This window comes from Balearica regulorum, chromosome 12 (assembly GCF_011004875.1).
Source record: "Balearica regulorum gibbericeps isolate bBalReg1 chromosome 12, bBalReg1.pri, whole genome shotgun sequence".
Lineage (NCBI taxonomy): Eukaryota > Metazoa > Chordata > Aves > Gruiformes > Gruidae > Balearica > Balearica regulorum.
Window position 1 is genome coordinate 1,496,492 of NC_046195.1, and position 23,139 is coordinate 1,519,630.

Here is a 23,139-nt window from a genome sequence, read left to right on the forward strand (position 1 = left end):
CCGTCATCGGAGACGCCAGGAGTTCTCTTGCGTGTCAGCAAGGTAGGAGACATAGAGACTTTAAGGCATAACAATTTCCAGACATAAACATTTTAATCACTTCTGTTTGTAGAAACCACTGGTCTATACCTGCGTTTCAGGAAGCATTTCAATCGTTATCAAGTATCATTGAATCACAGGCAGGTTTGGGTCGGAAGGGACCTCGCGGACCATCCAGTCCCACCCCCTGCCATGGGCAGGGACACCCTCCACTAGCCCAGGTTGCCCAAAGCCCCATCCAACCTGGCCTTGAACACTGCCAGGGAGCCAAGGGCAGCCACAGCTTCTCTGGGCACCCTGTGCCAGGGCCTCAGCACCCTCACGGGGAACACCCCCAAGTCCTTCTCCTCAGGGCTGCTCTCAATCCATTCTCCACCCAGCCCGTAGTTGTGCTTGGGATTACCCTGACCCACGTGCAGGACCTTGCACTTGGCCTCGGTGAGCTTCCCGTGGTTCGCACGGGCCCACCTCTCATATAATGCCTGTCAGTACAAAAGACTGCCTGTATGTTTTTGCAACCACAATAAAAGATCATGCACACACACTACTCCCTTCAAGACATTTCCGAAAAGCTTGGAATTGGGGAGAACACCACAAAATCGTAGTAGCTCTGAAACAAACACTATCCAAAGCAGCATACAGTGAGCAAGTGGGGAAAACCTGCTCCGGTGAAAAGCCATGTCCCCAGAAAGTCTACCCTGCCACCAAACCATCCAGCTTAAACTGTGAATAATGTGCTGGGTTATCAGACCTAAATCACGTATAGCTTTACAGGTCAAAAATCAGTACGTTGTACCGCTGGCCCTTAACGAAGATCATGGTGCACTGTTTAATTTCAAGGAAGAGAAAAAGTCAGATGAAGAACTGGATCAAGAGAAATGTGGTGTATTAAGAAAGAAATAACCCTTTGCTTCCCAATATCCTTCCAGAATTTTTGTTTTCCAGTTGTCAAAGAAGGAACTAACTAGGCACACACCCTTACTGTAAACGATACTAAAATTGAACACACTAAATTATCCTAATTTAGTATTTAAGAGGTAAATAACTAGATTCGAATGCTACAGTGGGGGGAGGAAAAAAAGCCACGGGAAGGTATCTGCAGGCACAGACTTGGAACACACTAACTAAACGGTCCTGCCTTCGGTGCTGCTTGCTGAGAAAGAGCCTCATGTACCGGTGTCAGTTTTCTGTGTAGCTTCTGCAAAAAGGTATCTAAAGACATTACATTAATGTTTCCACTTATTATATAAAATAGAAACGTACAGTTGGAAGCCCTCAGAGCTATTGCAAACAGGATAAAAAGTCAAAGTCAGTCACAAAACCAATCTCAAGCCCTAAGGCACCGAAAGACCTTAAGTATCCTTCCTGACATTTAGTGCATCACGCTAACCTGTCACACCAAGCCAGCTGTGGCTGCGTCTGGTTCGTTCGTTCTGGGCAAGGCAACATCTAATAAAGAGGAGGAAAACAGAGAGGCTTTTCAAGCGAACACAGCAGGACTGGCATCAAAAAGGGATCTCACAGCTGGGTTTAGTGCTGCAAGGGGAAATCATCTCCGCAGCTCTATCTGCCAGCATTATCGCATCAGCTTGAGTATCAGCAAAAGGTCGAACTGGAATTTACCACCTCCCGAAAATATGTCTCAGCACTGTATCACTTGTGTCAACTGTACGTCTTTTCATCCTGTGCGGGAGGGATCGTAGGAGTTGCTGAGTATCTTTCTCACTGAGTAACATAGTATGAGGGGTACTTTGCTACCCTGCATCTCATTTAGAGAAAAAACACACAGCAGAGTGCAAGGGAAGACTGGTTGCAGTCTGAATTTGTGACGGGGTCGCACAAGTCTGAATTCATCATGTTCTAGCACCTGGCATGGGACAGGCAATACCAGAATCCAAGAGCTGCCCGTATTTGACAGCAAACAAACTTTTAAGAAACTAATTGGAGTAAAGACGATTAGTGTAAAACCTGTATCCTCTGCTCCTCCCTCATACATGTAAAACTGGGAGAAAACAAGGAGTATTAGACTATTTATTTTAAACCCAAGAAACTATTTATTTTAAAACCAAGAAAAAAAGATACTACTCTTGTAAAAAGGTTGTAAACCAAGCAAACAGTCGAAAATTCACAAACTAAACTAATTGGGTCATCGGGACACTTGAAAAAGCAGGTAGAGGCCAACACAACCAAGCGCTCACTTCAGGTAAATAAAGCAAAAAGTTAGAAAGTTGAAACATAATGGACTGGCCTGAAATCATTCCAGACAAGACAATATCCACAAGACATCGTGGTAGCAGTTACCTGAATGAGCACTGTGTAATTTAGCCCCATAGTTCTGTCACTGCAGGGGAACTTTTGTGCTTTTTACTTGTGTTCTCAAGCCAGGGTTTCAGTCTGGTTGTTTGGAGGTTTAGCCAAGTCCCTTTCCATCTCAGAGTCATCATTTGAAAACTAGATATATTGTTTAATTCTTAAAATCATGAGGGGAAGCTAAAAAGGTTATGACTCTTTGGTCTGGGGAGATGACAAGTAATGGTGGAGAAGAACCCGACAGATGTTTACCAGCCCTCTACAATGCCTGTGTAACAGCTGGATACTCGAAGAGTAGAAAGGGAATGAACTATAAAAAGCAGCCAGGCCCACAGGCTCTCCCGAAAAAGTACTTGCCACTGCCAGAGGCCAGGACAGAGACTGTTGGACACTCCTAACTCTTCTTCCCGCTTTTCCAGCACGCCTCTTGCTCGCTCAAATACAGCTCTGCCGTTTTTCCTTTTAACTTGATCTAACCCTGCCTTCAGATAAGGAGTTCAGGATGCCTTCCTTGAACTGGTTCCACTGCAGATATGACAGAGTTACTTCGGAGGAGTAAGCAGGAAAGCAGTACGTGTGTGTGCGCCTGGCTTGTTTGGGTGCTCCCCATTTCAAACCAGCTGGTAGGTGGGCTGTTGACTTACGCTGAGGTGGCTGAGAATCAAAAGGCATCATCATCTTGGGCCTCATCCCCCTTCTTCCTGCCAGTGTGGACATGCTATCCTCTGACTCATGCCCTGAAGGAAAAATACTGAAGGTTATTTACCATTGCAGCGAGACTTCTGTGATGCCATAGCAGGTGATTTCACTCCTCCTCTCTTTAGTTCTGGGCTGTCCTGTTTGTAAGCAGTTCTGTGACTCATAATTGATAAAACCAGTTCTTTCATCCTTCACTAGAAGGGTTAGGGTAAAGATTATCGGGCACTGGAGGAACTCCGGCAGTGCGGCTCTGGGCAGTACCGAGAGTCACACGTATGGATGAGACACGCTGAATGAACAAAGTTAACCACTCACCGAGTGAAAACTCACCCACGCCTCAAGAGCTGAGCAGTAGCTGGTTGGTTAAAGCACCAAAACCTGATAGTGCGCGTTTGACCGCTGAAAAAATGCCACCCGCATCTCTCAATAGTTTAATATGAAACGCTTCCTAGATGCTCTTGTGATTACTAATCAGTATTTACCATGGGAAATTCATGACTTAACTCTTGAGTGCTCAATTTTCTCACTAAAACATGCGATCTATCCTTTTCAGAGAGTCTTACAAACTAGGTACAGACCCAAGTCACTACTTGGAAAATAAGAACACACACAAAAAAAGGGTAACTGAATAAAATGATTTCACCAGATACAGCAATATGTATTTAACTTTAAACATCACGGTCAAAGTACTCGTTGATAGCTCACCTCTGTAGGAATTCCGCCTTTGATGGATATTGCTGTCCATGGAATTATCAACTGGGGTGATATCCTGGGAGTTGCGAGGAATTGGGGTATCTGTCATGATTGGATTGGGATCTGGAGATTTATCGATGGGTTTTAGCTCCAGCCTTTCATGATGGATCCAAAGGTCAGGAGGCTTGACATCTTTGGAGTTTCCTTTGTACTTATGGGACCCGTTCACTGATTTGCAGGCAGCTCGTTTCCTTGGGAAGGAAAACAAAGGAAACGTTCTTAGATGTAGGTTTCCTTTCACTTGTTGAAAAAGGTAAATTTTCACTGAGATTCCCTTCAGATCTTGTATCCAGCTGAGCAAAAGCTACCCACTGGGCAGGAAGCTTTGAATTTTACATATAAGCACATCTGACATCTCCAAAGCATATTCTGCAACTCTGATGCCATGAAATTTGTCTACCACATGCTGCAGAACCGTGCTCTACAGTCTAAGCTTTCATTAACAAAAATTAAGTTTCCCGTACTTACGGTTATTAAGAGAATATTCTAAACATGAAGCGTACGTACAACACGCTGTGCCTGTACTCCAGGGCTTACAAACAACCTCAAAAAATAGCTGTAGGAGGAGTGTGCACATAGCCAATTATCCCAATAGGATGGTTAACGACAGGAACGTTCATTTTACCTCTGCTCAGGTCAGACACATCTAACTAACGTGCTTTTTCATCGCCGTTGAATAGCGGCAGTTTGACGTGATGGAAAAATAAAATGCAGAGTTCCGGCACTGCCCTCCGCACACAGTTCCTCACTTCGGACCTTGGCAAGGACGGAGGAAGGTGTCCCTTCTGGGTTGCACGCTTGCTAGAAATGGCTAAGATGTGATTAAATAAAATGTTGAAAATATCAACAAACGGAATATCGCCTCTCGTGTAGGCGATACGCAGGCAGACGTGCTGCTTTGAGCACTGTAGCTGAATGAGTAAGGCAGATCGGGATGTTAGTCGCTGGTTGTGGGGTGCTTCTTGTAAGAGAGGTGGCGTTTAGAGACTGGGGAAACAAAGGCAGCATTTCCCAGAGTTATTTCTGCTCTTTGAGAGCAAAATACGTCTCCTGGGCCCAGACCCAGGAATTTTGCTCTCTCCCAAGCACATCCCTGAGTTGCTAGACCGTCACTCCTATATCCTCGCTCTCCTCTTGTATCGTTGCAGGATGGTTCAGCTCCACCAAAGCACGTGGAGATTATCTTCTAACCTGGCTTTTAATCGCTTTCTTAAACCTCTGTTTTGCATAACAGAGTCTTTTCAAACTTAAAAAAGAAAAGCTTTCAGCTCTGTTCAGTTCTTTCACAGACCACGCAGAGACAACCTTCCTATAAACAGAAGCATCGCCGCTGTAGTCTTAATTCAGACGCTCTGCGTGAGGGAGGAGTTCAGATTCACACCTATATGTAGGATTTTGGAGCACTTTTCTAAGGAGTCCAGTACCAGCTTCAGATTCCACTCCAGTAACCTATCTAAAACCCAGATATTGTCACGCACAGCCTGTAAACCTCCTCCACGCAGAGAAATACATGCTAAGAACAGATGTGAGAATCTGCCTGAGCCTGTTGAGCTCACAGAGCTCTAAACAGATGGATCAGCTCGAGTCTGGAAACGATATTTTAAAGAATAATTTCTCCTCAGAGAGGGGCAAGCGCAGGTATACATGAAAGCACTGCCCCAGTTTGCCTGTAAACTCTCGATGGTTTGTAAACTCCGAAACACTGATTAGGAAAGGCAGAACATCATCACACGCGTGATAACTCAGCTGTATTGATGCGCGTTACCTTCCAAACACACAAATTCAAACTGCATTACTAGTCTGTTGTCGGGACAGAGTTTCTACAGCCCACAAGACTTCAAAGCAATAAACTCTAAAGCGTCATAAAGAAAAGATTAAATAATGACGTGAGAAAGGTAGGACAGAGCAAAGTGCCAGCTAGACGTCTTACTTTTTTTGGTGAGACGTAGTACGGCGAGTGCAGAAGACGGCGACTATCACCACTATCACGATGGTGATCACTCCAACAGACACTATGATTACAAGGAGCATGTTGCTATCCAAGGGAGAAGTGGGACTTCCGTGGGGACTGTTGCTGCCTGTAAGAGTTTGAGATGGGAGAAGGGGGTTATTTATTATACGGAAGAAACGCCCATCAAAAGCCAGCGGTGCCCCTCAAAGACATTTGAGAATCATACAGATTAGCAGAACGGCAACGCTGGTTTCTCCGTTAGGATTTCAAGTGGCGTGCTTGCTTGTTTTTTCGTCATTTGCTGACCTTGTTGCTGTACAATTGGTAAATCTGTAAGATGCTTTACAGACCCATTTCCAGCTAATGGCCTATAAAAATTTATGTTCACCCTACTCAAACAGTTATCATAAAAAAAAATTCAATAGTTTAGAGTCTAAGGAGAATTAAGCTGGGACATTGCTAAAGCTGTAGCACTACAGGCATCCCCCTTGGACCCAGCGATCACATGAATCGGTATCAGTATTCGACACTGGTCGCTTCTCTCTGAAAGAAACACATTTTCTGTAACGCTAACGAGTGTTACCTTAGGGCCAGGCTTCCGCAATGCACACAGAGAAGGAGTTACAATTATTTTTTTCCTTCCTAATATGTTTTTACTGAATTAATTTTACACTTGTGCGCTACAGCCACCACTGAAAACTAAACTGGCAACAAGATCTGCTTATCAAGACTGAAGAGTAAATGCGCGCAATGGTATTTTTCCATATACCCCACACGGCAGGCAAGGACGCTACAACAGAAGCGTGATACAATTTCTTGAGTGGGAACAACTATCATCAGAAAAAGCTCCTGGAACAGATGTAATCAGGGTGGTAACCAGCTTATTATTTGCAGTAAGCACCAAAAGACACTGCGTGTACATTGGAAAGCTTTAGAAGACGACTTACCACCGAGGGGTGGTTTGTAATCCGGTCCTATGTCCACTGGGCGGCTTCCTTTCCCTGCAGATCCGGAAGCTGAAAGGTCATATATGTCAAAATTTAATATATGTACATATACACACACGTACACATAAACACACACCAGCGTTTCTAAGGTAGCGCTTTCGGAACTTCTCTGAAGCACTGTGAGAAATTTTTTTTCTCCTTTTCTCTCCCCTACAACGTGATCTGACTTTGAACAGCAACTGTGTTTCTCCAAGAAGAGAACCGCTTCTTCAAAAGAGCTATTTAACAATGAGTTTCCTGTGTTACTCTTTTCCTAAGTAAGCTTAGGAGCCTCTACTAGTATTCCTTTTTGAAAATAAAATAAAAATTATCAGCAGTAATACACAGGTATATATCGAGGCAAATGGCTTTGCCACACTTGTACAGACAGTTAATCATCTTGAAAAAGTAATTAGACAGGTTTCTTTTCCTACTGCCTAATTACAGTAAGTGTGGAAGACTGGAAAGTTCACCGCTGATGTTAAGCTGATGTTAACCTCCTGAGTTAGCAGAATGCTTCCCGTCGATAAAGATGTACAAACCCCCCAGGTCCTTTCACTTCTGCGTTTTCATTAAAATGCACTAATGCAAAATTACCGTGAATGATAAAAATCCTGTGGTGGGGGGGAAACGTACAGCAAGACGCAAAGAACGATAATTCCTGTTGTTATAGGAATCCAAAATACTCTGCATATTTTTACACTGTTCTACACAAAAAGCCGAAACCCCAAAAGTCCGCAAATTTGGCAGCTTCCCAATCGGGAGAAGGGTTTTCCCAGTTAAAAATCCACTCTGATCCAGACGTAACAAGTGTTGAAGGATGTGCAACAAATGGAAATGGTGACCCTAAAGTCAAAGCTGGAAATTAATCACTGTGAAATAAAGACAACTGGTAAAAATCGCAAAAGGTCCCAGCAAGAATTAAGCCCCGAGAAGGGTAATAAGGAATGTTATGTGTATACAGAGAGGAGTTAGATGTAGAACAAAATAATGGAAAAGACGTATTGCAGGACAAATCCCTAAGAAAAAAGACATATTGCACCTGCCAGTCTAGAGAGGGCACTGCGTTCAGGGAAAACGCGCTCTCTTTTTCAAGTCCTGGGCTAATAATTTTGCAGCGGCAATGAAATAATTTAACGGCATTTTAAATAGCTTACACTGAATATATTTACATCTGTATGACCAGAAAACTTGCACTGAAAAGATGTGAAACCCCCCCCCACTACGTGAAGATATGTTGCCGTACCAGAGGAGCTGCGGGAGAAGGGGGCAATAAAAACAACCGACAATATTTTATTGAAAAGGACAAACAGACACCCTATGCATTTTTAGCGCAGCAGCTGGAGCCTTAACACAGGCAAGATCAAGGAAAAGGCGATAGATGGGAGCTGCTGGCATACTTTAGACCCATCTTTCTGTTTTATTGAAAACAGGTATCTTCAAACAAACTAGACGTCGGTTATAAATTTGGTTGGTAACAGTAACTGCGCAGACATACTATATTTAGACTTCCATAAAACATTTTACTGAGTACTGTGCAATGCTTTAGTAAAAACAGCATAATAAAAAAAGTAATGTGGCACAAATTAACAAGATTAACAACTAATTAACTGATAAGAATAAGAATTACAATTGCAGAATCGTTAGTCACGAGGGATATTTCTAACGAGTTCTGCAAAGACCTGTGCTTGGCCAAGTGTAATTCAATATCCTTAATAACACCGGGAAAGAAAATTAAAATAATTGCTACTGAAGTTAACAGATGACATAAAACAACGGAGGAGATAACAAGATACACAAAGTCACCTGCGCAGACCAACAAGGATCACGCCCGGGTGTAACACACGCTCGGGTCGGCGCTCCGCGGAACAACGTACGTACTCACAGAGCCCAGCTGCAGATTTATATACCCCCCGTAGGAGCGCGTGTGTGTGACACAGTATATAAATCCTATTTAGATGATAAAACCGCTGGACGGCAGTGAGACGGAGGTAGCAGTACTCTGGCAAGCAGTCGTGTTTCCAAAGGGTGTAGACATCCTTGGGAGTAACTACCTGCGTTCTCCGTCTCCTTCTACGTTAAGGAACAGTTGAAGATAACATTTACTCCCAATTGTTATTTTTTATTTTTTTTTCCTAGCTTGTCAATCTCCATGTTACCCATTAGGTATCTGCAGCCAGACAAAATGCTTTCACTTGGTGTTCCTTTGGGATAGTTTTACCAGGATTAGATACCTCAACCTTTGCTTTTGTGCCGGGCCAGTGCAACTCCTTGAAGCCTGACAGCAACATGCGTGGAAGAACTGTATGGCGCGCTTCATGTAGCGGAGAAGCCTTAAAGTAGGGGAGTGGAGGAAAAAAAAGACAGAACCTCTAAGACCAGAGTCGATCCCATTGTAGTTTTGTTCCTTCCAGTCTCTAATAACTTATCTACTACTTCCCGAAGGACACAATTCCGCAATTTAGTGATCTTGTCACGGCACAGGCTCTGCTGCTCTCCAGCTCGTCTTCTCCTTTTCTGCATTTAACCTACTGCCATGATTTATAATCTCCAAGTGTTCTTATAGGAATTCCGAAACAAAACTCTCTTGGCTTCTAGGCAAGGTTTTATGGTTTATAAATTAACCGATTTTATAAATATTAATCAAATTGTAACTAGAAAAATCTGTTACTTTAAGACGCTAATGCTGGATGAGAAGATTTAACTATCTGCTGAGGTGAGAATAGTGCAGAAGAGAAAACAGCAACTTTTAAATAAAACCTTGTAATCTTTCCCCATTCCCTTCCACTTGCAATTGAGCACTAGCGATGACGACACGGCGAGCATCTGCTTCCCCGCAGACAAGCCTGAATCTCACCTAGCATCTCCGTTATACCAGCCTGGATAGGAATTTATTCCGTAACGGTCTGGTATGGGCACGATTTGGTACACAGAAGGTAAAAGCCTATTTAATAAATTACTTCCAAGTCGTAAGTCGAAAAGCAAGTCAAAACCCGAAGCTCACTGTCAACCCCTTTAGGATCTCTTTAATGGTATGTCTAAGCTGCTTGCCAATGTCCTTTTAAACTCATCCCTTTAGACTAATTCCTCCCTTCTTTATTGGGCTTGTAGGTTATGTGGAAAAAAGCAAAAATAGCCCAGGGACATTCAGCTGATAATTCAAGGCTCTAAACTCAAAGCTCCCATTTTTCAAGCTAGCATTTTAAAACCTTAAGGCTTTTAGCAGCTAACGCTGTGCTCTTCCGGAGAGTCTGGAGTCTAAATGAGCTGACAAGCAGAATTCCTCTTGCAGAAAAGCTTTCTAGAGCAGGCATACTTTCCTTTATTACGAAAATAATTATAGATGGAGAGCTCACAAAACAGCACTTGTGCTAATTAGGTAACTGTTTGATCTTCCATCTCTGTGTACTGAGATCTCACAGCAACGGTCAGAGCCTGGCTGGAATATCACTTCATCCAAATCTGTTTTGACAGACTGATTCAGCTCCGGCACAACCCGCGTGTCCCTTCACGTGACATCTGACTACGGAGATCACTTGATATTCCTAACGCCCAAACCGCAAAGAGGACTTCCAGTTCTTCCACTATCAAAAGCACACCAGGATCTCGCTCACGGACAGTCAGGAGCAGCGGATATTTGTTTCATTTAGGAAATGCAACAGCACATGGACAGGAAAAACAAAACGTGTGAAGGATGGAATGAAAGAGAAGGCATGGCTATTCATTTACCTTGATCATTAGGCATTTTATCTGAGGATTCAGCTAGCGGGACAAGCACAGGGAAGGAAAAAAACAAGAGAAAGATCACAAGGCTTGAAGGAGTGAGAGACAGAATTTAAAGTTTCACATAGCATAAGCAGACTAGCTCGCGCCTCATTTCTAACCACCGATACTCGTGGAAAAAGGACTGTTAGAAAATCTCCTCCTAACTTCTCATTTTTCTCCTCTCCTTAAATTACCTTTTTTTTTCCCCTAGCTCTCATGCATTCGCACTATTTCACTGCTTACCCACCACCAAGCAGTTCTTGATTTAAGAGCCTGTTGTGTCCCGCTAGTTCCCTTCACATCATCCAAGTCACCGGACGGTAGTCGCTGGCCACCAACCCCAGAGCCTGCTGCTCTGTGCCAGTTCAGCCGGGGCAGACGGGACACGCGAGACCTAGAATCTTAAAGCAACTAAAAACTGCTTTTCTAAAAAAGTGCATTTAGGCCACGGACCCTCGGCATTAATAATTAGATGATCTAAGTGCCCACCAGGAATTTCGAAACGCCACAATTCATCAAACAGCTGAGCAGCATTTGCAAATGTATTGATAGACGGATTATTATATAGGAAATTTTCTATTGGATTGCTCTTGCATGTAGAAAATAGAAAATTTCATTCCAGTCAAACTCCAGCGTCTTCCTGTCTTTCCCAGTTTAAATATAAAACTCACGCTACTGGTTTCTTACCCCTGCAGAGGCTGCATTCAGAAAAGGAGAGGGAAGATACACAGATGTATGGCTAATTTACCTTTTGGGGTCCTGAACTGAACTGCCTCAGACATAGGCCCCATGCCCTTCGAGTTGCGAGCCTGGATTTTGAAATAATACGGCGTATCGAGGGTCAATTCCTGTATCTGATGGGTCAGCCTGTTTCCCACGACGGGTTCAATAACCCAGTCGTGTATTTCAGCGTTCACATCCGTACTGTAGTAAATGATGTACCCTATTCAGAGGAAAAAGCAAAAGAATTTTATAGATAAGAGAACAGGATAGTCAGAAGATCTCACAGCAGATATTCTATTGACTTTTAACGATGTTTGCACACCTAAGTGATTATGGGTTTTCTCAAAGTGCATTCTTACTTTTTCAAAGACCAAGAATGCATTCGAATATTGGACAGCCTTCCCATCTTAAATTTCAAATTGTTCAACAGTGTATGTTGTGAGAAAAAAAAATCCATTTAAAATATAAAATTTTTTTTTTACCACTGTTCATTGACTATGGAGAAATCCCATCTCTTTATGTGTTCATAGACCAAATAATATAAAGCTGTTATTATAAACCATCCTCAAAGTATTAATATTTAGAGAAAATAGTTCACCTTAAAACAACAAAACATTCTCGTGCATAGCTAAAGAGCGTGTGTTTAATAGTTTATATTTTTTTATTACTTTTTCAGTTTATTAACACAGACACCAATAATCCGAAGAGAACTGAAGTTCTCTTGCATGTCACAAAAAAAAGGTAAGGGAAGAGTTTATGATCTGTTATTAAATGTACTGCACATACGAACCAATACGAAATAAAAACTTTGTAACACTTGTTATATGAGGAACACAGAGCTCTGGCGTAAAATAGAGACTTGCACCAATATAGGACTGTGCCATCAGCCGGTTCCTGCACAAATTGCCGCTTCCCTTGTCCCGGGGACAAAAAAAAAAAATATATATGTATATATATACACACACACGCACACACAGTTGAAAGCACTATATATAATATAGTGGCACCAGACTACTGGTTAACTTCTGGCTGTACTAATTAGTCAGCAACTATAATGGTGCACGAGCGTCTGGAACCCAGATTAGCACGGTTCGGTATCTCACATCGATCCTATCCACATCCAAAGGAGATGAGAGCTGAAAAGAGAAGCGTCCCACAGCCATGCTACCCGGTGCGCGGAATTCCATCAGCGCTTAGTTTTCATGGAACCGAGCTGAGCTAAGGAGTCGTCACCGGAGGCGGCAGCCGCTCTCCCGCTGGCAGTGGCTGTCCCCACCAGAGGGCCCTCAGGCCACGCGTCCCTGAATCTCATCTTTGGCGGACTCGGACTTACCACGGAATGATTGATCTTATTGGATTTTATAGCTGTTGACTGCTGCTTATGGAAAAACTAACAAATACTATAGCTTTTCGTTCAACACGTATGAAAAAAATGTAAGGTTCTCCTTCACAGTACAGACAGTGCAAGGAGATTTTTTACCTGGAAAACTGAACGCCTATGATAATTTTGCTAATCATATTGTGCAAGGAAATGCTGATTTCTTTGTACGTCGTCTTCCCTTTCTCCTATACGCACTTGATGCGAGATGATGGGCTTATCTTTAGCCTGGGGATATCTGTGCCTTACATTTCACACCTGCCTGAATGACCCTCCCTGACCGCTGGGAACCCAATCCTTTAACCTCCAGTTGAGATAAAGGCTCGGGTTTCTAACGCAGAACTGGCTTTATAGCCAATATAAAAATATATATACAACATATAAAGAGCTATATGCATGCAGAGACATACAAATGGCTCGGACAGGCATTCTGGTGCAGAGTAAGCTGCCGTCTGTTAGAGCCGCGTCCTTATGGCTCTACCTGTGAGATGCACTTGGCACGCAATGATGCAGAAGAGCTGCGCCCCGGTGTGTCGCACGACCCCTCCGGCGCTCTTGTTTTAGCACTGACACCAGAAAGAAAGCGTAAGCGTTACAGCCGCCGTCTTACCCGCAGCCTTTGGGCTGCATGCCTAGAGCCGCTTTGCCTTTGAGGGGTCTGTCTGACAGCTTCCTTAAGTTTGGAGTAATTACTAAAGGTTAAGAGTCTCCACTATTCTGCCTTTTTAGAGGGATCGAATTGGTTTTCGTCTCCTGTCTAGAACCTGGGCTACGGTACTGCCTGATCAGAGGCACCAGCTGCTGACAGGTTTCAAAGGTTTGATTCTGCACCATAGTTAATTCTAAGAACAAAAGCAAAACCATACGCCAAAAAAATCTGCTTTAAGCTTAAAGCCTGGAGTAAGAAGGGAAAATTGAAGTGAATTATATCAAAAAGCCTTTAGACATGTGACTCCAAACAAAAACTACAGAAAGGAAACAGTAATTATTATTTTTGGTAAAATTCTTTATCCTGCGTGAAAGTGATGCGGTTACAAAGGCAAACAACAGTTTGCTCCTAACGATTACGCCGGGGGACTAATAAACCGGCTGTAGGTCTGTTCTGCGCCTCAAACGTGACGCAAAGATGACAAAGAGCACGGGGATGGAGTCTGCTATATAAAATACCGACGGGCCGGCAGCATCACAGATATATTTCTGGAGGCGTGCTATTGGAGCAGCACAAGCTGATGAAGACAAAGGTTATTGAGATATTTAAACTTTCAATTATATTTCTGGTTAGACTCCAATTTCACACTGCAGTTATTTTATATCTTAATATATTTTTACTAGGTACAAAAGTAAATAATTAATCCGAGCTACTAAAAAGATTGACAAAGAAGATATAGACCTCTCGGCTAGCTCCAGGCTAAACGAAGTACGGAACGTGCTCGCGTAGTTATGCAGCTTATATTCCGCTGTTAACCAGGCATCTTATATTTGCCGTTACTGCTCATGCAAAGCGCACCTGTAATTTTGCCGTTGGCTTCGGATGGAGGCTGCCAGTTAACAATTATTGTCCGAGGTTTTCCCTCTTTGCTCACCACAGTCACGTCTTTGGGAGGAGAAGTAGGAACTGCAAGCAAACAAAAACCAGGCGATCAGAAACAGGTTGCCCAATTTCACCGGATACAAACACGTAACCTTTTCATTTGCTTTACCTCTGCAAAAAAAAGGCAGGTAGAATAATAAAACCTCTGAATGTTCCATCTTCAAATAAATCTGCCATCCTGGCGCAGTGGCCTTACTGATTTACTCCGTTCAACTGGCAAACGCCATCTGGTGTGCAGCGTCTCCTTTCCGTCAGGAGTTACCTGTTTCTAAAGCGTTTCTGTCAACAGATGCTGCGATTCATCACGGAATGAGCCTGTGTGTCTTCAAAAGCACGGCATATTTGTAGACCTCTAACAGTTGGGGTTCAGGACTTCTACCCCGAGTTTCTTCCGTCCTCATAAAATTTACACGCGCTTGTGAAATAAATACTTTTTATATGCAAAGGCTTACGAAATATCTCCCTATTTTCAGGTTTAGGGTAGGACCAAGACCTAGCAATGCCAGTTTGCCGCTCAAATCTGAATCAGCACATCCACCGGAGATTTAAAATCATCATCCGTAATTTAATGATTTCCTTAAGAATTTTTTGTGATTTGCAAGGAAATCTGCACCACAGAAGCATCTGAAATCTAGAAATATCTGCTGAACGCAAGTGTCCAACCTTTTTTCTTGGGCAAGACTGCGAGAAAGAAAGGAGGAGAGAGCGCTTCCTTCTCCCATCAGCTCCCTCCAGCCTAAAATTGCGGAAACGGCCCAAGTTGCTCCAGCTAAGGGCTGAAACCTGGGCCCCTTCTCGCTGTGAGCTGAAATACCCAGCTGGGGCTCCCGTTCACGGCTCGCGAAGGCGCAGAGCCAACGGCTCCAAAGGCGCGTTAACCAGCCACGGTTTGCGACGCCACGTTACGAAAAACGTGAGACTTCTAATTAGGTGACTTCTAGCAAAGTAAATCCGCCTTGGGTATTTAATACTGTAACGTTTAGTGCTTACTCGGTGCTTTCTGCGTTTAAAGAGCTTTATGCGTGTTACCTGTTAGAAATTAATCTGTCCATCCGCCGAGATGGCTACCTATTATCCCCGGGACAGCAAAAGCTCAGAAGTTACTGTAACTATTATCCCCAATACTTAAAAACATGCTCAACAGAAACGTACGGACGGAAAGCACGATCCAAGGCCCTGTGGTAAGCTTCAGAGAAAAAAAAAATAAAATCAGGACCGGCCCTCAAGAGATCACAAATTCACAGACTAACACTGACCCCAGTATCCCGTATTTTCCTTCAGCATTAGCTGAGGAGCAAGTCCTACACAACGCTGCTACTCATGACTATTCCAAAAGAATGAGTCACGCGCTCGGGAATTTGGCGAGTAATATCAATCACAAGATCTGTTATGAGAAAATACATTTAGCCTTTTTTTGCGGGTTTTTTTTCAGTTTTCATTCTTAGTTCCCAAGCTTTTAGGTCATACTTACAAATATTCTTTACAACCACCTCGACTAGAAACACTTTCTATTTAAACGCAATGAGACCTCCTGTATCTCGCCCTCGCTCTCGTACTTTTTGAGTTTCAAGTTCTCTTTTGAAAACTTTATTTGTGCAACTTTTACAGTCCCTGCTCTGAGCGTAGAGTTCTGGATGTGGATGTGTGTCAGCAAAAATACCAAATAAAGAGTTTTAAGGTGGGATGGGCACGGTAATCCGAATGGGGAAGGAGCCGCAGTCACGACCTGTGCTGTCGGAACGGCACCTGGCTCCATATCACGAGATTCCCACCAAAACTAAAGCAACCGGAGCTCCCAAAGGGTGTATGGGGCTTCAGAGTAAGGGAGCAGCGTTCCGACTTTACCTTGGGTTTGCTGTTTCCTACTCCTTGTTTGAGAATATTTGGAAGATCTCATCAATTCTTTGCCTGCTTGATTTTATTTTTTTTTTCTCTGTATTTTCATTTAGAACAACGAGGTAATTTGGATAGGCTCTCTTTTGTCCTTACAGTTCAAACAGAACCCTAAGCATAATAAGCAGGAAATTTAATTGCACAAAGATCATTTAACATTGCGGGGTAAAAAGAGCTAACGAGGGACCGGTCCTGCACCTCGCAGTTACTCGGTGGACCCAAGTTCCTCCCGGCGGCTACAAACCCTTTTCTGTTCTGGACTTTGCGAGCGCGTCGTTTCGACGGCACTGAGAGCTGCGATGGCAATTCCTGCTGAAGAACGAGAGTTTGGGACCGATTTGGATGTCTTCGTTTCTATCGGGATTTTTTTTCCCCTCGTTCGTTTCATGCGCTTCCTCCCTCTGTAGTAATTATCATCATAATTATAGCAAATGCTAATTATTATTTGCTAAAGTATTTTCTTTGTATTTGCCATTAACATGCTATTTCTGAGATGTTTCAAACCCACGCTTCTTTATTCTCTCCTGTCCGTGAACTGTAGTACATTATTCATTACGTCTCTGTAATTTGATGTAAATTCTTTTGCATGCAATCATCCCTTTGAATTTTGAAGGATGTTGTTGTTTTCTAATCAGAATTTCTGACTGAACTATGAAGAAGCCCCCAGCAAGTATTCATCAGCATAATCATTTTAAATACATGCTTTCCCTCCTCCAGAATTCTGGCAGACTTGACTTTATTCATCTCGTCCGGAACGCCAGCCCTTCCACAAAGACCCGAAGGAGTACCTAATTCAAAAGTTGTTCCGTGCGCTGTCATACTCCAAGTACTCGATCTTCGACCTTTAGTCACCATCACGGAGAATTCATACAAGGTATTTGGTTTTAGCCCGGTCACTAAATAGCTCAAAGTTGTCGCATTTGCGGTCTGAAAGAAAAACAAAGCGTCAGGAACTTTGGAACTGAAAACCGTCCATCACCAGCTCGGCGACACCCTGGGCTCAGGTACCGCTCTCAAACATTTTAGCATCGCTGCGGTATTAGAACCACGGCCGTTAATTCTGTAACGTTTTTGCTCTGTCATGCAAATTCATTAATCAAGTATTAACGCGCAGTTGTTTTATCCTAAACTAGTAATTCTTTCTGCAATCAGCAAGAGCATTTAATAGCAGTCAATTATAAATTTTAAAAAAAATAATAAAAAAAAGAAGCAATACAAGGTCCAGGGCCCACTTGTTATGCAGCAGGCTAAATCACTGTCTGCTTGGGGGGGGTTAATTTACAGCATTTCATTAACTGATCTGGCTAGGGAAAACAATGAAGCACAGCCAACTAACAGCCCTTCTGGAAAACTCCGTCTGCCTTCCAAATTCCTGTTAGAATTTTCGATAATTTCTTAACATACTTTTAAAAAAAAAAAAAAAAATCAACTGAAAGTACAGGTGCGGAGAGACGTGAAGACAACGAAGCTTTAGTCATATCTAGATATTTAGAAAAAAACGGTTATCTAGGATCATAGAAGTGGTTTCTAGTGTAATGTGTAACTCAGCTGTTTAGGTAGAATTTTTGACCTTTAGGTTAAAATATCTGGTATTTGTTATACATTGTATCGTTATAGCTACACCTACATGTCTGTATATTCCTTACCTTGACCTACAGCGATCTAAACACAGAATTAAAGAGTGAGTTGTTTCAATACCTGACAGGACCATACAACAACACTATTACTAACTATTGCCTTCACAAAACAACTGCTTTCAGCTAATTCTTTTTCAAGGAAAAAGCCACCTACGTTCCTCGAAGGCTTTATGAATAACAGTCCGAAATCGGCAAAGGAACCCCCTATTCCTCAAAGAGCAATGACAGCTTTTTTCGTTACGCCAGGTAAAAGTTCTGAAACCTGAAGCCAAGTGATACTTTGATTTGTACAAAGTATTTTGCTTGTTCACAGACACGCGTTTTGCCAGTTCGACATCATGGAGCCGGACAATAAAGACATCATAAACCTAATTAAAATCAGGTCCTCCCATCGCGGCGCGGTCAGGGACAGTAGGAAATAGCTGATGCTTCAGCAGAAGCCGCAAAGACCTTCTGTGTAACGACAAATCCAAAGGGGAAATCTTTTCCTAGCACCCTGCATTTGGAGCCGATGTCCCCCCTGAAAACTGCCCCATTTCTTCCTCTCCAGAAGACCTGCGGCAATTTCTAACAGCTTTTAAGCGTTCGATTCTCTTCATAGTACTTTTGAGCTCCTAGCTTGAGTCACACGTGGCAGCTGGAGTCCTTTGTACAGGCAAAGTTGTATTTTTCATCTACGCCTTTGAAATTTGGTATCTTTTTGTTTCACTGACATCATAGTGAATGTAAATGACACATGAAAGGCTAAACTGGCGTGTTAGACTTCTCCGCTTTCTTCATTTTTTCACACCACTTACTGTTTTTAAGATCACAACGCATCCCGTGATACTAAACCCTGCTCACCTACTAGAAATAAACTTCATGAATATTACCCTGGAAAATTTATTTTCCTTTTATAGAGTCCTAAAAGATCCAAGTTAAGATTTCATATTTGGGCTCACGCTTGAGAGCACACGGATACATCGCAGGTAGCCTGCGAGTAGGACAACGCTGCTCCCCCAACAAAGATTCCTTGAAACTCGCTCTCTGAGCCACGTTAGGGAAACTACACGGTTCAAAGCACAGTGGAGTATTTTAGTTTCCGTGTTTAAATGCTCTAGATTGACACAACTCCTACACAAATTTAAGAAATTAAGGCCGCTTAAGGCGGAACCTCTTGTATTTGAAGCACGCAGCCTCTTCTTTAATAAAGAGTTTGCGAACGTCAGCATCGAAGGGGGGAGCAAACGTAGAAAATTCTGAATGAACTGTATCAACATCCCATTTACTGACGGGAGGGATGGATGAAACAACGCTGCGTTAAACAGACGTAGCTTTGGGTACTGCAGAACCCCCACAAAGATACGATTTCTGTGTGCAAGGCTGCGGAACGGAGAAGCTCCGATACAACTGGGTGAGCAGCCTCAAAACACGCAATAAATAACAAAGCTTCTAGAGTTGGCCATGACGAACAATAGACTAGCTGGTAGTCAATAAAGTTACCAGACCTGACTGAAATAGGGCAGTTTATTGAACAGCATCGCTGAAAAGAGGTTTTTGCCTTTCTGAAAAATCAGCAGTTGTTAACGTTCAACAGAGTTGTACGGAATTCACGGTCAAAACAAAAGAAAAAAAAAGCAGGATGCGAGTTCTCCAAACATCATGGGTTAAAACCTGTCAGAGCAAACGTTCGCAAACCTACGTCCTTTCAGGCAAATGCTTTTTTTAACCATGAGTAAGTTTGAACTATATTCCATCATTACATGCTATTTTTCGGTCCACAATAAAACTTCTTCACCACTGGCCACCAGCACTGAGAACGGTGGGAGTATTTCATTTACCACTGAGGGTGGGGTTTTTTAAAGCATTTCACTAATAAAACTGCAGCGTTCTATAAATCACTCCCGAGACATCCTCTGCACATGACTCGGGAATGTGGGTTCATAAATAACTTGCCTTTAGAGGCAGAACACACATATATACATCTTTTCATTTCAATAAAAAAAGAGATCTGGTTTGTAACAAGTTTGCTCTGCGAGAGCATAAAGGGAGCTCCACTAGCTGGGTATTTTAACAACCATTTCCTTTGAGTCTCATTTCAAATGTGAAATTTGCAGTCAGCATTTTTGAGGCCTCCAGATAACTCTGAAAATTAAAAAAAAAAAATAAAAAATAAAAAATATATCCAAACCAATAAACCCAACCCCGAATCTAGTCTCCAAATCAAAACAGTAGATGAAAAACAAGGAAGGCAGCGATATCATAAAGTCAGTGTTACATATTTTGCACCCACTCAGTTCCCAAAGGAAAGGTTCATTATCAACGTCGTATGAACAGAAAAGGTTGTAAAAGGAAACTTAAAACCGTCAGGGTAAATATTTTCCCTGCATGACTCACCCCACAAATTCAGATTTCTCCGACTAACTGGAGAGAAGCCATCAGTAACACGTACCTTATTAATGCCCTACTGGCTCCTCTAAAGGTAAGCCCCCATCCGTCAAACAAAGCGATCGCCTTAGGGTGCCGCAGGGAGGGTAAAACTGTCACCGTGTCCACGGTTCCAGAGCAGAACGTCGTTCTGGAAGCGTCTGCCTGCCTTCCCCGAGCCAGCTCTTCCATTCGCTCACACGCAACACCCCGTCTCGCTCTCCATCACGCACATACGCAAAGGCGCCCACGAAACCAACTACCTCCAACTACATCTAGCAGACCCCTTGGTTTGACCGAGCGGTACGGATGTGAGCTCAGTCCAGGCATCTCGAATAAACCTGGGCACACCTCTGGACCGTTTCCTAAGCGCTCGTCTCTACTCTCAACCCCGACTTGAACATGGAAGTTCTTCTCACTGAAATAACGCAGCTCTGGTAGTGGTGGTGAAACTCCGATACCTTGTACTTTGTGTTTGCAGGAATATTGGTTTTCCAGCGAACTGTGTAGTAGCGAGCGTCTGTGATCTTCTGGTTCTTTGGCAGAGAGTTGTCTGCCCAAGTGATCCGTATGGTGTCGTGACTCAGAATGGAAGCCTGAACTCCCACCGGTGGCATCATGGGAGACGGATCTGGCACTGGAGTGTATGGAGCATTAATAACAAACAAATCAACTTCGGAAGTGTCTAGGGAATTGATGGGTAAAAAGTAGTGTATTATAATTAAAAAGGGAGAAGGTGGCATTTTAATGTAAACAAAAAAACAAAAAAGGGGAAATGCAGGGTAGTACAATGGAATGAAAGGTGAGAAATGGAGAAAAAGAGAGAAAAGCCAGAGTTAATAGGTGACATAAGACCAGCGAATAAAATTACTCTTGCATCGTGTTCCTTTCTTAAGACAGTAAGACAACATAAACATGCTAATGTACATATATACACCTAATCGTATTAGTGTTCAGCAGTCCATTCAGCCCCAAACACATGGTAATTTTAACTTTATCTGCCTCAGAACGTCCACTGATTGCCCTTCCAGAAAACAACGCGGAGGAAAAAGAGCTGGACGACTTCTAGATGGGTAAATGCCGCTTCAGAAACATTATGGGGAACTCCCATCGTCCTTTAAAGAATGTTAATGCCAATCAAGTTCCAAGTATCGTACAAATTTGCAATAACTGAAGAAACTGTAATTCCAATGTCCTCCCTCTGTAAAATCTCTACAAATTCCTGCTCTTCAGAGGACTAAACCAAACCCAAGCGTTGACATCAACACAAAATAACGAAGTAATGCTAACAGCCTCGTAGGGAGCGCACTGAGCCATAGCATAGCGACAGCTCGCTTGCAAACTAGTTTCTCTGCTTAAGATCTTTTATTAATGTATTACAAGATATTAAAAAAAAAAAATAAAAAAAGCCAAGAATTTGTTTAGTGTAAGTGACTGCAGATTGAGACTCAGACAAAGAAAACGCAGGCATCGTCTTCAAAATGAGAATGTAAAAGCAGCCCCTGGCCTTTACCTGAGTGGGGCCTGGTCACCGCGCTCTCGTAGAGAGGGATTCCTTCCCCAACGTTGTTAAACGCCTTCAGAGTTATGACATAGTGGGAGCTTGGGTCTGAAGGGGAAAAGAAAAAGTCCAATATATTTTAGTGCAAACTGTTAGCGAATCCTGTTTTCTGCTTCTCCGTATTCCCTCTGTTCAGCAGTTTATTTTTTAAGTGAAATACATGAAATAACTAAATTTGAGTTGAGGACGTCTCCATACAGAGCGTCCGTTAGTGTTCAGCAGTTCTCACAGAGCAGAAGTCTGTAATTACAGCAAATCTGCCTTAAGTACAGTCACAATAGTAGTGAGGAAAACCATTTGAAAACGAACATTTTAAGTTGCTCTACTAGAATATGACTCAAAACTCCAATTTCTCTAATAATTCACAATAGTAACATTTATTTTGCTTTCAGGATATCTTACCTACCACAGGGAGTTCTGTGGAGGAGCAGTTCTGTATTTTTCTTTCAAAGCAGACGCCACCGTATCTCGGTGACATTGCGGTTTCTTTTTTTTTGCCTGAAGCCACCCGTTCTGCAGCTCCAGGAGGAGGAGAAGGGAATGCCGCTCAGCACGCAAGTTTTTGTACGAAGCGTTGAAGGGAAAGCATCAAATCAAAACGCACTGTGCTTCAAACTCGGTAAATTTAGAATTCTGGGTTGGTTTTTTGTATTCCTCTGCCTCTTTCTCTATCATTACGGTAAATTCGCTTTCCTTACCTAAGTTTTCAATGGTGTAGTATCTCTGCTTATAGTCCACCTTGATGGTCTGCGCGTGCGGGCTGCCAATGCCGTACCCTATAGCGTAGCCTCTCACCACGATGTTCTGGTTTTCAGGCGGAGTCCAGCTTACCACGATACTGGTGACAAGCGGACGGACGTGTAGGGAGCTCGGAACTTCAGGAACACGAGTTTCTGTAAAAGCAAAACGACGCACTTCAAGGATTTCTCTTAAATAAAGGTAAATTACACGAAGAGCTCTGAGCTACTATGGCCAAACGTAGCACTTCTACTCTGCGTCTGTATTGAAATGAGTAGGCTCCAAAGGAGGCTCCAAAGGAGAGAGCTTTATGGTACAAGAGAGAGCAAAGAACTCTAATAAGCAGAAGAAAATTAACACAGTTTCATGCACTAATGTATTTTAATAGATACTCTCTTTAAAAGAAAGGACGGTCGTACTGAAGGGTTTTTTTTGATGTTTCTGCATGTTCTAATTTGTTGGTCTTCAAAATATGCATTAGATTTATCACGTCCTTCCCCTCCACAAAGCAATCTACTTTTAGTTCCATCGTATTACTTACTTGTGGGCATTAAAAGAATTCTATTGAAAACACACTGATGATGAAAGAAAGGTTCCTGAGCTTGTTGTAGGATTCAATAGAATATTCCAAAGCTGTAAGAATTTGTCAGCAAACCAGATACTGCATTTGCTGCAAAGGTTTGTTGTGATTTGTCCTCTTTTAGGTAAC

The 23,139-nt window shown here is 42.8% G+C and overlaps 1 protein-coding gene across 10 annotated transcripts in view; it reads right to left on the minus strand.

Moving 5' to 3' along the window:
• The window catches only part of NEO1 (neogenin 1), a 197,853-nt gene that overhangs the window by 5,436 nt on the left and 169,278 nt on the right, over positions 1-23,139 (minus strand). For 5 of the 10 annotated variants that reach the window (XM_075764086.1, XM_075764080.1, XM_075764085.1 and 2 more), the window contains exons 15-25: positions 22,391-22,585; positions 21,645-21,740; positions 20,593-20,816; positions 16,877-17,015; positions 14,112-14,219; positions 11,252-11,446; positions 10,468-10,500; positions 6,700-6,768; positions 5,732-5,879; positions 3,754-3,992; positions 2,994-3,086 (exon numbers count right to left, since the gene is read on the minus strand). In XM_075764086.1, the coding sequence (XP_075620201.1) occupies positions 2,994-3,086; positions 3,754-3,992; positions 5,732-5,879; positions 6,700-6,768; positions 10,468-10,500; positions 11,252-11,446; positions 14,112-14,219; positions 16,877-17,015; positions 20,593-20,816; positions 21,645-21,740; positions 22,391-22,585 (1,539 nt within the window). The remainder of the gene's footprint in view (positions 1-2,993; positions 3,087-3,753; positions 3,993-5,731; positions 5,880-6,699; positions 6,769-10,467; positions 10,501-11,251; positions 11,447-14,111; positions 14,220-16,876; positions 17,016-20,592; positions 20,817-21,644; positions 21,741-22,390; positions 22,586-23,139) is intronic. The other 5 variants (XM_075764084.1, XM_075764079.1, XM_075764083.1 and 2 more) reach the window with 3 other exon arrangements.